The 16,943-nt window shown below is 42.9% G+C and overlaps 1 protein-coding gene across 1 annotated transcript; it reads right to left on the reverse strand.

Annotated features, from left to right (window-relative positions):
• Nucleotides 1-2,347: 2,347 nt before the first annotated feature.
• Nucleotides 2,348-15,005, reverse strand: RPF2 (ribosome production factor 2 homolog). The gene is made up of 11 exons (XM_054393067.1): nucleotides 14,969-15,005; nucleotides 13,855-13,997; nucleotides 11,373-11,505; nucleotides 10,545-10,582; nucleotides 9,723-9,762; nucleotides 9,095-9,176; nucleotides 8,917-8,993; nucleotides 7,313-7,412; nucleotides 4,529-4,631; nucleotides 2,995-3,139; nucleotides 2,348-2,718 (listed from the first exon to the last, which is right to left on the reverse strand). The coding sequence occupies exons 1-11, from the start codon at nucleotides 14,972-14,974 to the stop codon at nucleotides 2,539-2,541; spliced, it is 1,047 nt and encodes a 348-aa protein (XP_054249042.1). The 5' UTR covers nucleotides 14,975-15,005; the 3' UTR covers nucleotides 2,348-2,538.
• Between the last annotated feature and the right edge of the window lie 1,938 nt (nucleotides 15,006-16,943).

Consider the following 16,943-nt stretch of genomic DNA (forward strand, 5'->3'; position numbering starts at 1 on the left):
CAGCCCCTGGGGCCGTGTTTGTGTTTTCAGAGCCCGGTGAACTCTGGAAGCAAGGAGCAAACAAGGCGAGGCAAGCCCCTTTCATCAGCTGCCCTTAGAGCACCGTATGTTCTGTTCCCCACGCACACAGCTACACTGCAGCACCTCACAGCTTTTCTCACACTTTCAGAGACTCTGGGAAGTAAAAACAGGCCACTAGAAAGGTTATTTTTAGCCCTCCTGTCTCCATTCACCCGGAGTTGAGCAAGACACTCAGAACGCAGCAATTGCCTGCCACGCAGAGGTGCAGTTGCACATGCCGTAGGTCTGAAATCACCTTAGCCCCCAGTCTTGTGGCTCCATCATTGCTTCACAGCAAGGCTGAAAACTCCTCAGAAAGAAACAGTGAACTCAGTTGCTAATTTGGCTTCATCATATCTCACCATTCTTGCCATGAAAAACAGGAGAGCATTTCCACTTGCTGCCCAGCTTGCACCAAGAGGGCAGCAGTCTGAGTAGCCCAAAGTGCTTAGCAGACATGAAGCATATTTGAATCCTTGATAACATAACTTGAAAAGGGATTAGCATTGAAAAGCACAGCTTAAATATCCTTACAGTATATTCAGGATAGTTTCTCTTTGCCTCACGTGTTTTGTCCACCCTGTGGCTGTGTGTCACCAGTACAAAACCTCAGAATAAGAGCATTCACACAATCGGCCACGGGAGTGGGGCAGCAGGCACTGCAGGTTCCACCTCTAGTCAGCAGACAAAAGACTCTGCAAAGGGTGATCAAATGCACCTCCCCATCGACCAGCTTCCTGTGCTCAAGGACTTTGCATCCTTCTGATGCTCCGTGGTCAGAAGGTGCAGCAGCCCTCTCCTGTCTGAGCTTCCTCTTCATTGCAAGGAGCAAAGCACCAGCATTAAACAAAACCAGTGCCAGCAGGCAACAGCTTATTTCTGAGGGCTGCTGCTGAACAACTGCCTCACTTTTTACATCAAGACTAACAGAGTGGTAGATGATCTACATTACTGCTACGAAATTCAGTTTTTAAACACCAAAGCACCAAAATTAGCTTCCCAATTAGGAAAATACAACTTAGGAGTCTTTTCTGGCTAAGGACACACTGTCTTTTATGAATTTTCAGCCAAAAGAAGAGGAATTTGTACTTCAGAAAGATGAGGAGAAAAAGAAATCTGAAATAGCTTACAGAATTATCAATTATCAAACATACATAGGTTGGAGAAAATTATGTTAGAGAGCCATGCAATTTATTTTGTGGAATGATAAAGAAAAAAAATAATAAAAAATGTAGGTAATACGTTGAAGATGAAAGTTTGTGCCCTAAAAGGGATCCCAAACTTTTTAAAGCCCTTTGTCACACTACAAGTTTTATCAGATGAGCAGAATGAGAACATGTTGTGTGGCATCTGCACAGCCAGCTACAGCTCAGCTCTCACAAAGGAGAGCAAAGCTGCCCAACAGCTTCTATCCAGGAGGGAGGAGACAAATGGAACTAAGCAGCTGCCTATTTATAATGTGACACTTCAGCTGATTTCATGGAGAAAAGGAACAGGAAAGGTATTCAAAACATCACCAGGATGAGCATGTTTGTGTGGATGGTTAAGTGTGCACACCTTTAGCCTGCTTATGCTAAAGGACTGACCAATAGCTTCCCAAGAGGCAAGCAGAAGGAAAAAAAATGCAAGGCTTTTTGATGTGTTCCAAAACATAGAACACCAATCCAAAGTCTCCCTAAGCTCTTAATTAAACTCTCATCCCCTTTACCCAAGCCTTTCACCAAGTCTTTACTAACTCATGAGCACAAAGCTAGAGGAAAGCAGGGCAAGAAGAAAAGACTTGTACCTTTCAGGGCGGCTTCACATCCATTCCAGGCACAAATCAAGCAGCAAAGATTGAAATTCCAACTGTAAAGATTTCATTTATGCCTAAAGCAAACATCAGGTATTTTGCTACCATGGTGATGAACACAGTAAAAGCACCTTAATCACTCCTGATTCTGCAAGTATGAAGTAGGGCTTGGAGCAAGAGTTAAACACACAACCTGGCATCAGACACAGCTTGGGAGTTGACACTTTAGAAGATGGTTTACAGAACACTGCAGCTGTGCAAAACCTGAGACACAGAGGCAATAAATGAACAAAGTTGTGCTGCTTGTGTTAGGCATCTACACTACCCTGGTCCTGTGCAGAGTTTGTAAGAGGAGTTGATTGATCAAGGGCTCACAAAATAACAGCCAATAACTGTTCAGGGAATGAGGCACCTGCGTGACTGGTCTGTGTTTGCTGACAGCAGGAGAACAAATACCCAGCTCTGGAAAACTAAGCAAGTTAGACCACAGTTTTTATTTTAAATAATCAAGTCTCCCATTAAAGCTCAATACCCTTCCCTGTGTTCCCTTCAAAATGACAAACCAGGAAAAAGATCCTTTTATAAAAGTAAAAAGATAGAGCTGCTTTTAGCTTGTGTCCAATGTTTATATTACAAGATAGATGCTCAGTTAGAAGGTACAAAGTTTTTGTAGCTGTGCCAGGCTATCAAGCTGATTTTGACTTCTTGGGCCTGCTCCCACCATCTTCAGCAGACTTCTCTGCTGGCCTCTTTTTTAACCCTTTCATTTTCCGTGTCTGCAGTTTGCTCAGATCTTGCTTCTGCATGTGGATTCGACCATAAGTTGTTCCCAACACATCATGGGAGATATTCTTTTTCTTCTTAGGCTGTAAGGGAAGCACAACATCAGTTGTTTGTGAGCAGAGAGTGCCAGGAGCTCTGGCAGAATCAAGTGCATGCACTGGAGCTTAGCGATTTAAAATTTGTTCTGTGTGTTCTATAAGCTTCCAGAGGAGAACTTGGATGCCAGCTCATCACCACAGAAGTGCTGTGGCCCCAGAAATCTCAGTAGGACTACATAAAAGCAAACTTTGGTCATAGCATAATTGCTATTTTTAGCTTTTGCTCTTCTTCATAGATAGATGTAGAAGTAATACACATACCTTCAGGGCTTTTGGTTGTTTTAAAGATAGCTTATAAAGGTCATCTGAGGCTAAATGTGTCCTCCTCATAACCAAATCTAGGGAAAGTCCCATCTCTTCCAGTTCAATTCTTGGTATTTTACAGCCAGACTTCTTCAGAAGCACCCTAGAAGGAAAAAGCAACCAAAAATCAACATTGTCCCCTGTGATTAAGATTTTTTCCAGGCAGGCTCAATCTCGTTATTCACAAGACTACTAAAAACATTGCTGCTGCTAATTCTGTTGTTGAGAAAGATCTCTGTCAGTGGCAACATTAAATCTGCCCCACCACAATCTGAGCACACCCAAAATATAACCTGGCTAATGTAACTCTTTGTTTTTTACTTTTAAAATTCAGTCCCAGCACCCTGAAAGCCACATCACTGCTCAGGTTCAAAACAGTACCCTGGGTACTAATAGACATGACAAATATGTACTGCTGTTTACAGCAAAATAACCTGAGCACTAACCACCAAAGTTTGTTTGTTTTGAAGAAAGAGAGTGCTAAAAGGGATTTTGCCATAAGCCAAATCAAAACCATATGGAACACCAGCTGTGAATGCTCAAAGCAAGACCATAAGTTGTGAAGGTGACCACTAACGGCAGCAAGAAAAAAAATGTCTTATCCTGCCTTTGTTTCCCCTTGTGCACTGCTGGCTGCAGCCTACCACCTCTGACAAACACCTGAGTGAGCAGAATCTTAGAAAATAGCCCCAGCCTGATCAGCCTACAGAATCTCACTGCAAGAGGGACATTGAGGTGCTGGGTCATGTTGAGAAGGGCAGTGAGGCTTGTGAAGGGCCTGGAGCACATGGCCTACATAAAGTATGTGAGGGAGCTGGGGTTGCTCAGTCTGGAGAAGAGGAGGCTGAGGGGAGACCTCATTGCTCTCTACAACTGGAGGTTGGAGCGAGGAGGGGGCAGCCTCTTTTAGTGGCAAGAGGCAGGACTTGAGGAAATGGTTTCAAGCTGCCCCAGGGGAGGTTCAAGCTGGGTATTAGGATATATTTCTTCACAGAGAGGGTTCTCAGGTATTGGAATAGTCTGCCCAGGGCAGTGGTGGAGTCACTGTCTCTGGAGGTGTTCAAGCAGTGTGTGGACCTGGCTCTTAGGGACATGGTTTAGTGTTGACTCTTCAGTGCTGGGTCAAGGGTTGGACCAGATGAGCTTTGATGTCTCTTCCAACCAGATGTAGTCTGTAATACTGTCAATCTAAGAGCACTCTGAATCCCCCAAGTCAACTTGCACTACCTTACTAACCCAACCACAGAGAGGGTGATTCTCCTTACTAGAAGAGGGAGCTCAGCAAGGAAGCAAGCAGCATGTTTAGGGCTTGCATGTTTTCCTTCTGCTGTCCAAGCCACTCTGTGTTATGCTGAACATCTCTACACACTACATGTTTCATATGCCACAAACTACTGCTCAGGCCAGCTCAGTTACACAACCACAGGCTAAATTTGGGGAGAAACTGACAACTGTAGCAAAAAGCAAAGCCATAGGTAAAACACACACTCACTTATAGCTTCTCATGTAAATCTTCCCATCCACAGCTGTGAAATGCAGAACGCACTCTAAGCCAGCCAGGCGAATGCTGGGCACGCTGGGACCTCTGAAGAAGTCTGAAAGGAGATTTAAAGAGAAGACAAGCCATGTCTCTTGGCTGAAAATCAAACCAACAGATGACTGTAATAAATCATTTTATTTCATAACTGACCCACATCACTTATGTGCACTCCTTGCCCACAGAATGGCTTAGGTTGGAAGAGACCTCAGAGCTCATCTACTCCAACCTCCCCATCATGTGCAAGGATGCCTCTCAAATAGATTCAGCTGCTCAAGGCCTCATTCAGCCTGGCCTTGAACACTCCTAGGGAACAACCTCCTTGGGCAGCCTATTCTAGAGTCTCACCACCCTTGTACTGAAAAACATCTTCCTAAGATCCAGCCGAAATCTACTCTCCCTCAGTTTCAGACCATTCCCCTTGTCCTATTGCCAGACACCCTGATGAAAAGTCCCTCTGCAGCCTTCCTGTAGGATCCCTGTAGGTGTTGGAAGGCATCTAACTAGGCAAGGCTATGCATGGGATGGCTCTAGAAAAGCCAAATCTGTATGGTTAATGAGAATCTCAATAACTGCTGCTGAAAACTGCAGGCCTGCCACAAGACAGGATTGAAGCTAAACAGGTTAAATTCAGAACGAGCCACCTCTAGCAAGGTTCTTCTATCAGGCTGTGAAAAACACACTGTGCAGTTCAAGAGCCTGCAACAAGCACAGCAATCTGCCCAACATATGCAGAGGGTGGAGAAAGAATGTGACCTTGACTAAAGGAACAAGGTGTGCTAATAAAACATAACAAGGCAAGGCTGAAGCATAGGAGAACTGCTAACAGATGCAAAACACATCAGTCTCTTCCCTTCTGCCCCATTCTCAGACCCCTCAGCTTGTTGTCTTTTCCTTCACTACCTTTTTCAAGAGTATCAGCACTTGAGTGACATCCAAAACAAAGCTGTTCTGGCAGGTATCAGCTGGAGTCTAGGCAGGAAATTTCCTTGGTCAATTAAATGCTCTCTTTCTCCTCCTTTTGGGGGTTGAGCTTGTAGTTAAAGTTGCAAATAAAATATTTTGTTCACTTCTGGCATGTACTTTCCCTTTGACTAGCTCTGTGGGTACACAAGTCTACATTTACAGTGGTTTTATTGGCAGTGTCTCCCTTTCCCATTTTCCTATGGGAAATTTTACCCACAGGGTGATCTCGTCCAGCAAATGCAGGTGGTCAGGAATTTCTGTTTCCTGGCAATGCTGAACAACTACAGAAACCTTACACTTCAGCATAGCCAGAGAGCTGAAGGTTTTCAATATACTTTTAATTTGCAAGTCTTGCTTTGGTTGGACTAGAGATTTGCTTTCTCCTTTCTTTCCATTCCTAGTTCTTTCTCCCCCTTGTCTTCAACATCTTTTCAGAACTTCTAACTTACTTTTTCCTGAAAAGAGCTTCTCAGGACCTTTCCATTTCCAGATTAAACTCCTGAATTACTTTGGCACATGAGTCTCTACACTTCTTCTTGTATGACCTCCTATCCAAAAGCTGGTAACACTGTAGCCTACATAGCTATGGTTAGCATTAGCAGAGGTCAAACTCCATGCCAGGTATTTCCCAGCCATCCCCTTTCTTGGCCAGAAGGAACCCACAAACCTTTTCAGACATTCAAGAGCAGGCTGTGTGAGGAAAGCTGCATGAAGAACAGTCTGATGGTCAATCTAAAATTGTAGAACTGTTCTGGAAACCAACATATCAGAAAGTGTTTAAGGAAGTGACATAGTGCTTAGTTGCTTCTAGGATGATATGAGTGTGCAATAACTGAACTAACAAGCAGGCAGTGTTGGAAGAGATGAGAAATTTGATAAGTAGGAACATAAAAGCTTGCTAGAATTTAATGAACTGCATTCCAAGGACTTACAGCATCACTGAATTCCTGCACTACCACATCTGCAGGTAACAAAACCCAAAGGAGAAAGAACAGGAGGATGTCTTTGTCTCCCAGGTCTCTAAAGAAAAATGACATTTTTTTCTCCTAAATAACTTCTTCCACTTCACAATCTCAACAGGCCATAGGGTTTGGTTACCATGAAGACAGTAATTCCCTCTTGCCTTTAATTTTACACAGAAACTGCTGTAAAATGATATTGCAAACACACATAAACCCTTCTGACAGCACAAAAGCCACTGGGAGTGTGGCTGTTCACAGCATCACTGGCATCACACTGCTCTGGCAACAAGAAGCTGCTAGTGACCTCATATTCCCTCTGGGATTCCAACAAGACTGCTACAGTAACAAAATATTTGCTGTTGTTGTTCTAAAGACATTTTTGTATCTATTTTAGTGGCATCTTAAAAGCACCATCTTCTGCAGGAAGAGAAAGAATCAGTTCTTCTCCATCAACAAAGGGCAGTTTTGGAGTAGGTCTAGACTACTCTCCCTCAGCTCCAAACCATTCCCCCTTGTCCTGTTTGTTCAACATTCTTATGAAAAGTCCCCCTGCAGCCTTCCTGTAGGATCCCTTTAAGATTGCCCTGGAGTCTTCTCTCCTCCAGACTGAACAACCCCAGATCCCTCAAGCTATCTTCATGATGAGTAGTTAACTTTTAATTCCAAGTGACATGAAACTTACTAACACCTGTTCTTGCTTTCTTCAGTACTGAACAGAAGCAAACATTTCTTGACAAACCAGCCTTTCCCAACAGATCAGCACTACCAGGGATTTATGCCATTCTGCAGCTCAAATAATCCAGATACTGACCAATCAGAAGGCTCTTCAGTCTTCTGTATTCTTCATTTACATCAAACATGTCACCAGCAAATATTAACATAGGTTTTGTTCCTTCAGGGCATTTACTGTTCTGCAGAATTAAAACAGAACAAAAATCCAGATCATGTCAGGGAATGTGTTCTGGACTCAATAGGTGGTTAAGCCATTCAACTGTGAATGGAAAATTGTTGTGACCTGAGAGAAATATTCACAGAGTTACAGATTGGTTTGGTTTGGAAGGAACCCTCAGAGGTCATCTTGTCCAACCCCCCTGCAGTCAGCAGGGACACCTCCAGCTAGATCAGGCTGCCCAGGGCCACATGGAGTCTCATCTTGAACGCCTCCATGGACAGGGCATCAGCCACAACCCTGGGCAACCTGTTTCGGTGTTTCATCACCCTCCTTGTGAAGAACTTCCTCCTGATGTCCAACCTAAATCTACCCTGCTCCAGTTCCAAACCTTTGCTCCTCATCCTATCACCACAGGCCCTTCTAAACAGCCCCCCCTGCCTTCTTATAGGTGCCCTTCACATACTGAAATGTAACTCTAAGCTCTTCCTGGAGCCTTCTTTTCTCCAGGCTGAACAGCCCCAACTCTTTCAGCCTGGCTTCTTAGGAGAGGACCTGGCTTCTTAGGAGAGGAGCAATATGGATAGAACAGATACTTTTCTTTCCAGTCAACAACACTGTATGTGTAGGGAATGACTCTGGTTTTGTAAGAGTAATTTGTGTTGTTTTTTGTGCTGGATTGAAAAAGAGATTCTTTACTATAAAATGTGCATTTTCACCTTCCAGTGAAAATCAGTGAATTCGACTGCAGCTACTAACAAGAAAACTAAAATTAGAGGCAGACAAGTCTATTGTACTTCTGACACTAAAAGAAGGCTAAAAGAATAGTTTAGACAAACCCCTAATTTGAATTCTGGCCCACAAATACATTTACTTAACTGTAAACTCCCAGCCAGCAATAGTTTGATGAAGATACACACTGCAGTCTGACATCAAAGGAGTCTTCTCCCTTTGTAAGCCATTATTTCTTCACCATCCCTCTAGGATGCCCTGCCAATTTATACTTCAATGAGAGTAAGCACCCTAACAATCCCTTGGTTTTCTGCAGTGTATGAACAGCTTGATACAGAAGTACACACATGTGAAATATATTTTAATCTTTCCAAAACCAGCCTGACACGGCCACAAAAGGTGAGTTTCCTCCACAGGTAACTAATTGAGTTCCCTGGAAACTGATATTTATGTGCTACTAAAGAAAGTTTCAGAATCATCTCTTTGGTTATCATCTGAGAAGAAGGGTTTCAGTTTCCAAAGCCTGTGACAGTTCATTTAGGAACCTACCACAAGCAGGACCTGATGAAAGAATTTTGTAAATATAACCCTTTAATGAAAAAGGAAATACGAGGAATATATCAAGCCTAAAGAAAGAATTTGCACAGAAAATTGCAAGCTTGCTCAGAACAACCAAAACAGACTAAAAAGCAGAGCATAAAACAACTCTTGTCCCTACTCCAAAGCATGGAAATAATGCAGCAATGAAAGGCACCAGCAGATGTCACTGAGAGACTGAGAGAGTCACTCCATACCTTGACATCCTTGAGGGACACGAACTTCTCAACGCCCAGCTCAATCATGTCTAGCACATGATAGTCAAACATGCGACCTGTGAAAGTAAAAAAAAAAAAAAAGAGAAAATTCAGCTCTTGAAATATGTAATAAAAACTAGAGCTTGCACCCAAAGAAAATCATAATGAGGCACATTACCTATCACCAGGTTGTTAGGTCGCTTCTTGTTATGAGAGCCAAACAGAAACAAAGAACAATCTGACTTCTTGGAAAAAAATTCCTGCAGTTGAGGAAAAGAAGAAAATTCATGAGTTGCAGTTTGCAGTGCTTCAAGTACTTGATGAAGGTACAAGTCACAAGCAAGACAGTTAAGGAGATGCACTTAGAAGAGTTTTGAGCATGTCCAGGTCCACAGAAGCTAAACCTGACAGCGGGACTCAAGCTTCAAACAGTTCCTTGCTGTTTTTATTTCCCAATTCAGTCTTAAAGATCAAGCCAGACAATATCAAGCCTAGGAACATCTGCAAATGTCTAACATTGTCACACTTGGGAACAAGAGTCCTACTACAGAGCAACTTCATGTCCATTTAAGACTCATATGCTACTTAAAGTCAAGCCAGTGGTGACTAACATAGAGAAGACCTTTTCTCCAGGTGGAATAGATAGAGAACCTATTATGGTATTATGCTCAGAGCCAACACTGACAGAAATTCTGAGGTTGTCCAACTCCAAACCCTTTTTATATACTGCAGATTACTCTCCAATAAAGTCTTTTGCAATTTTAAGGCTGTAAAATGTAAGAAGAGAAGACATGGCTTATACTCACCAATGATGTTTGATCCTCAAAAGGCCTGGTAATATTTTTCCTGAGGAAAGAGAAAAAAAGAAAGATCACCAAAAAAAAAAAAGAGGCCCATATAAGCCTGTGACTTGGCAGTATTAAGGGTTGGATTGATCTTAAAGTCTCTTTCAACCAAAATAATTCTGTGCACTTTTATTTAGTTCTCTGATACCACTGAAGTTCTGCATTCTACTGGAAACTCCATCAGCAGAGGCCTTATTTCAGATCAAACCATAAGCCATATTAATACTGTCAAGAGTTCCTTAGAGCCCCTGTTGCCATTTTTAGTATTTTCCTTCGTGCTTCTTGTCTCCTGAGGTCAGAATTCCCGACAGCCACTACTGACACCTCCTAAACACCTGCCTTTCCCTGTGCATCCCAACGTCAAATGTAGCTCTTACCATTAATGTCTCTGCACTACATCCATACAGACACTGGGTTCCTACTGTGAGCAAGATGTATCTAGCATTATACTCTGTAACTCCAATTTGTAACAGTTCAGATACAAGAACTCCAGCCTGCCCACCTGACAGAGAACCTCACTAGCTGTTTTCTCAGAGAAGCAAACTCTTCCAAGTTTGCTGAAACCTGCTCCTGAACATTTGGCACAGAACCAGGCCCCGCACCAACAATGATCGTGTGTAGCTTGCTTCCAGTCTACTGAAATTCATCATGAACCACAGTCACCTTCTGCAAACCTTTCCACTGTCCAAGCCCCTACATGACCAGGATCTCCAGTCATGTTTTGACTTTACCAAAAACCGATCCTGCCAAAAGACTTAAAGATGCCAAAGTAAGACCACTTACTTTTTATACAGTATAGCAAAAGGCTTCTTCACAGCATACTGCAAAAGACAAACATGTGTTATCTCTAACACCTGGAAGCACACAGCACTGTTTTTTCCAAAACCCTACACCATGAAACAGAGTAACTGCAAACCAGCCTGGAATGCACCTCAAAAGGCCTGCTCATAATAATACCCTTCGAGCTGGGTTCCCAATTACTTGCAGAAGGACTTCTTTCTAGAAACTAATAAATAACAAAATAACTGACAAACAGCTGAACATTTGCTGATGATAGCAAAGTGGGAAGAATGGCTGACACCCTCAGGCCAGTCAGTGAGACCTGGACAGGCTGGAGAGTTGGGCAGAGGGGAACCTAATGAAGTTCAACAGGGCCAAGTGTAGGGTCCTGCACCTGGGGAGGAATAAATCCATGCACCAGTACAGCTGAGGGGTTGACCTGCTGGAAAGCAGCTTTGTGGAGGACCAGGGAGTCCTTCATGAGTATGTTATCCTCCATGGATACCAAGTTAACCACAAGCCCCTAATGTGCCCTTGTGGCCAAGAAGGCCACCTCAAAGAGCATTAAGAGTGTGGCCAGCAAGTTGAAGGAGATTATTTTTCATAGACAAAATAATAATGAAGGGAATAAGCTAAAGACTTCTGGCAATGAAGAAAATAATCTCCATCAAGGAGTAGATAATGACACCTTTGGAATACCAGTCAAGATGAAATTTGGGGTACAGAGAGTATATTTTTTGCAACAGACAACATGCAAAATGTGAGAAAAAGACAATGGGAGATACCCTTGGTGTAGCACAAAAGGCTGCACACATATGTCCAACAACTTACAATGTCTTTTAGCACTTCAGTTACTGTAGAGTTTGCATTTCCTCCTTTTATCAGCATAGCATTTTTTGTATTTTCTTTAAGTTTGGGTTCTCTCTTCTCAAGAAACCTTTTTGCTCTCTTAGTTTTAGGCTTTCTGTAACAAGGAATTAACAGTTAAAAAAATAGTACTGGTAGCAGCACCTGGGACTGCAGAAAACGGTAAAAAAAAAATTGGAACAAGCTGTGTTCAAGTAACATGTCTCAGATCCTCAAACTAATCCCAACCCGCAGAATTACAGTAAATGCTAAACACCACCTCCGGCGAATGTGTTTTATTGCCACACTTCCTCACTGCCTCCCCAAGCTAGCAAAGGTGATTTTACAGTCCTCGGTTTTTCAGCTTCTTGCTACCAATAGAACAGCAGCAACGTTCGGTTTTCCCCCTCCCCGGACGTTCTCCGTGGGCCTTTCCTCTCTGCCGGTCTCTCCAGATCGAGAGCGGTGTCGCCCGGCTCCCCACATGGCACTTCCCAGGGCCCGTGCAGTGCAGTGCAGCACACCCCACCCGCTACCACCCCCGCGCCCCGCGGGCCTGGACCTCTCGCAGGCCAGTAAAGAACGACAGGCCCCCCTGCTACCCCGCTACACTCACACCACCCGGTCCAGCGCCTCCATCGCTACCCAGCCGCTTCACGTGCGCACCGCCCCCGGGCAGGCACATCCGGTCCGGCACAGCTGCTTCGTCACATCCGCCGCGCCGGGCGGGTCGGAACCGGGGCTGGCTGCAGTCTGCGCCGGGAAGGTATCTGCTGCGGGCTTCCTTCGTTGCGAGCGTGTTTGTTTCTGTCTCTCAGCCCGGCGCTGCCCGCTCCTCTGCCGTTTAAAACTCGTTCTTCCCGTTGTGGCCGTTATGTTTGAGTTGCGTGCGGCTCTCCCGTACCCGAACGAGGGTCGCCGCTAAGCAGCGGCTGCGAATGGATGGACAGCCAAGTGAGGAAGGATGGTAGGCAGCTGTAGGTGACGGCAGCGGCTGCTGATCGATCCGTCTGACCTTCCGCTTACCCTCCTTTGAGCTCTGCGTTGAGAACCACAGTGAAGTTGTACAAACAAAGCTGCCATTTAACCCCGAATTACCTTACGGTTTGCTTATTTGAAAAGACCGATGTAGCTATTTTGGAGTGGGGAACAGACCCTATACCCAATAGAAACCAAATTCCCGAGATACTTCCACCTAAAATCCCTGAGGTGGCAGCACTCTGGCTCTGCACCACGCAAATCAAATTTGAAAACCGCTTTTAAGTTAAATCCAGAGGGGAGACTCAGTGGTCTTCCTGAAGCCTGAAGCACAGACCCAACACAGGGCTGAAGTCACAGAGAACGTGTCTCCTCTTCCTCACCTTCCTCTCCTTCCCCCAGCATTCAAGCTGCCTCTACCCAGAAAAAGGCAACAGAAGAACTGACAGTTTAAAGCTGTTAGGAGTTTTGATAAATTATCTTTACTGATCTTGTGCTGTGAACAATGCTGGTGGTGAACATTTCCTCTAAGCATTACTCAAAGAATTAACATAATTATGCTGGAATTAAGTAGGTGTTCCCATCCTTATAGCATTGTTCCAATTAAACAATTTTGAGGGAGGCAGAGAAAGGTCACAAGGAAGAAAGGTATAAAAAATGCTCTGCTTTTAAAAACATATTCATGAATGTAACCCCCACTCCACTTTTATATGAAACACTCTGTGATGAGATAAACGATGTAACAGTATCAACCTATGTAATAACTAGGGGCCACGTGGATCAGTTTGGGAACCACTGAAGCTTGGGGACAGGATCTTAAATATAAAAACCTTTAGGAAAACGCCAGAGGAGAAGATCAGAGCCAAGGAGATACCGAGGAAGGGAAAGGAAGGAAAGAGGCAAAAATTAAGAGACACAAAGGAAAGTTACTCGAATGTTTTCTTTCCATAACTGCAGTGCAAGAACAGAATGCAGCTGAATATGACACACAGGAGAAGCTGTGCTTAAAAAATCCCAGGACTTTATTTTATACATTTTTCCCCCCTCTCTTTACAAAATGTTTCAGACTTTTTTTTCTAAGGTAGGGTTTGGGGATTTTTAATTATGTAACCATCTCCTCTGCTTGAGTTTTGAGGTAGAGAGACAAACATTTCCAATCAGCACTTTTAGGAAACACTTAAGCCCTCCCCACTATAAGGCAAACATAAAAGCAATGCACGAGAACATAATGTCCATTATTTGAACTATTAACTCCTCAGATCAATTGGAAATCATGTCCTATAAAATCTGGCCCATTAACTCCACAAAAAGCATCCTCAGAAGGTCAGAGCTGATATCATGGAGGGGCATTGTCTAAGGCAACACTTGCAGAAGGAGAATCCTCTGCCCCAGAAGCAGGGCTGTCAGGCAGAGGAACAGAGGCATCAATTTCCAAGCTGTGCTGCTTCTCCAGGTCACAATTCACGTCAGAATTTCCTCCACCACTCACCTCTCCTTCTGACTCTTCAGCCATTTTGTCTTGGGCCTGAGCTGACTCCTCAGAATCTTCTTTTTCACGCAAAAAACTGCAAATTGTATTGAGCCGGCTATGGGAAAAATCTCTGTCCTTGATCTGTAACCACTCCACTCCACCTGATGCAAAGAAGGAAAAATTCATATTGGTGACAACAGGAGTTAAGAGTTAACAGCAGCTTTTTCTTAGTTTAGGTTCAGTGCTACCAAAACATGAAAAGAAACTCAGGACAGAAAGATATCTTCCAACCAGCAGAAGTCAAGAGCAAGGAAAGATGGCAGAGCCTTTATGGACTAAAGACATAGCAATCCACATGAAAACCTTGTCAGGATAATGAACTGCTCTCACTGCTGATAACCAAAAGAAAGCATTACTTATCTAGATGTCCTCCTCCTCCTCCTTTCCACATACCCAGTTACTACTGTCCATAGTCAGAAATATCATTACAGGACTAAAACACCTTTTGTCCAGTCTAATATGGCAGTTCCTGTTTTATTTAGATGTCATGACACCACTGAGAAAGTATTTTACAAATGCAATAAAGAGAATGTTTGTTCACCCAAATCTTAGAATATCTGGCAATATGATAGGGAATGACATGAGAGACAGTGTAAGAATTTTGTAAGGGGAATTCATTTACAGTTAACCCTAAATTCAATAAAAACAATTCCTCTGTAATGTATACAATATGGAACTTCTGACTGGGGATAATACAGATTTCCAACAATTACAGAGACTCAGAGTCATCAGAAAACTTGAGCTGAAAAAATATATTAAAAAAGAAAAATCCATGAAAAAATAGTGCCAAGACCTTTGGATGACATAAAAACATATCAGGGAACATCAGCACATGTTTGCTCTGCTCACTCCTCTTCAGGAGTCTCCTAATAGCCACTTCCAGAGGCAGCACTTTCGAGAGGGAATCTCTCCCTTTATTTTTTATGTGTTTTGGTTTGTATTTATATACACGCATTTGTTGCCTAAAGTTCCACTAACTTCCTGCATGCTCTTGAATCAAACACTTGACCAAGGCTGACACTCCTGAACATCATCCCTCCATGTCCCCATACATAAGAGCAGAGGTACTGACCAACATTCTCCTCTCCCTCCTTCTTTTCTGTCAGAAGTGTCCGTGTCATGTTCAGCTTCTTCATTGTGTGGCACTTGTATTTCAGGTGTACTTTTTGGTTGCCTTCTGCATCTACTATGAAGAGAGGAGAAAAAAACAATACCCAAACCCCAATCATTATAGTGAGTTCCACTATCAGCTGAAAACAGAAGTACTTTTAACCTCCCAGGCTCCCACAGGGAATAGGGCATCAAATCACAATTACCATGCTCTGTGTTCTCTTCAAAAACCACACAGGTTCCCAAGGTATCTACGGAAAACAAAGTGAGAAAATCTTAGGAGACTAATTTCTATCAGTTGTAGACACTGCACCCACTGTCACAGCTCTGGGACTGCTCTGACTTCCAGTCCCTTGCAAAAGGGTAACCACTCATGAGCCAAGAGGAGCACCACAGCCACTGAATGTCACTACAAGGGAGGATTCCAGGTAATTTTCTTTCAGACCAATGTTGTCACCATAAGGCAAACAGAAGTATGGATTGCATATGTCAGTCCTGCTTATACAGCAGAACAAGCACTTACTTTAAGGTATTTTATGTCTCACATTTTTCCCTACAGAAATACTAACTGGTGCACCCCTGGAGTCAGCTTCCAGGTGTACTTCCCAGTAAGGAACATGGATGCATAGCTGATTCAGCGATGAACTCACACTGTTGCTCTATCCAGTGTTACACAAACAGTACTCAGAACTTCAGCACCTCTCAGGATCATATTCTCCATTCACAGTACAATCAACTGACATTAAGAAAGTTCTTTGGATCGCATGAAAAAGGAGAGATTGTATCCACACCACTTTTCCTACCTTCATATTCTCCTGCAAATACGTATCTGTCCACTTGTAAAATGGGCCTCTCTGTCTCTATTCCCTATGAAAAGAAGGACAAAATGGCACAGGTGTCAGGTCTCTATTAGCCGAGGCAAATTTATTGCTGTAAGATTAAAGGAGACAGAAAACCAGAAAAAAACCAGAAGTATCTGAGATCAGCAAGATTTAAGCTGTGGCATTCTCCTTCTGCTGCGTAAGTTGAGAACACCAATAGCATTAAGTTAATACATAGAACATCTTTTAGCTGAGTTTTGTTACTACAGGAAATTAATTAATAAATCTGTAATGAACCATCTATGTAATACAGTTCAAGTGATTTAGGTCAGATCCAGGAAGCAAATCTGCTTATAAAAGCACATCCATCCAATGATGGATGATTTATGAATTGTGACTGTATTTCTACCGTTGAGATTTTTAAAACTGACTTTACCACTTCACATATATTCTGATCAGTGGCGTACTCTGAGATAGTCTCTTCCATCTTTTCAGTCTGTAATCAGGATCTAGTTCCAGGAAGTATTTGCAAATCAATAGTACTTGTACTATATATACAGCTCTCAGAGACCATGTAGGTTTTGAAGGGCAAATTATGTTTGTCCCATACTGAGAATATGGTTAAACAGCTCAAGAGGGAAGAAGACAAACCAGATTCTTACAACATTACAGTGAAAAAAAACAACATCCAAAACTGTTTACCCAATACCCAGTCCCAGTTATCCTTTACAACACCTGAACTTGCCAGGCAGTGTCTGCAAAAACAAACAAAACCCCATTGTAAATGCAGTGCAGTTCAGAAAGATTTTGGCTTTACCAATCACCAGAAGTTATTTGCAGAAGTCTGATTAAGTATTTTTTTAATGGGTAAAATATGAAGTTTAAAAAAACTGAACTTTGAGCTTGAAATCAAAGGGGATAATGGTCTTGGTTGCTAAATACTTCAGAAAATCCCTCCTTCTATTTACGTAGTACTATATTCAAAGCCCATATGCCATTTCTTAAATAGAGAGAGCCTGTAATATCCAGCCAAATATGACCAAGATAGTGAACATAATTGTCTATTTGATCAAAGTGTTATGGACTTCATGGAATTCAGAAACAGCCTCAGCCCCT

This window comes from Indicator indicator, chromosome 27 (assembly GCF_027791375.1).
Source record: "Indicator indicator isolate 239-I01 chromosome 27, UM_Iind_1.1, whole genome shotgun sequence".
Classification (NCBI taxonomy): Eukaryota; Metazoa; Chordata; class Aves; order Piciformes; family Indicatoridae; genus Indicator; species Indicator indicator.

What these genes read in the sequence shown, in the direction of transcription:
- RPF2 (XM_054393067.1), bottom strand. An exon ending in TTTGCTATACTGTATAAAAA is followed by an intron (nt 9,763 to 10,544) that starts GTAAGTGGTCTT and finishes CTCTTTCCTCAG; the next exon opens with GAAAAATATTACCAGGCCTT. An exon ending in ACCTAACAACCTGGTGATAG is followed by an intron (nt 8,994 to 9,094) that starts GTAATGTGCCTC and finishes TTACTTTCACAG; the next exon opens with GTCGCATGTTTGACTATCAT.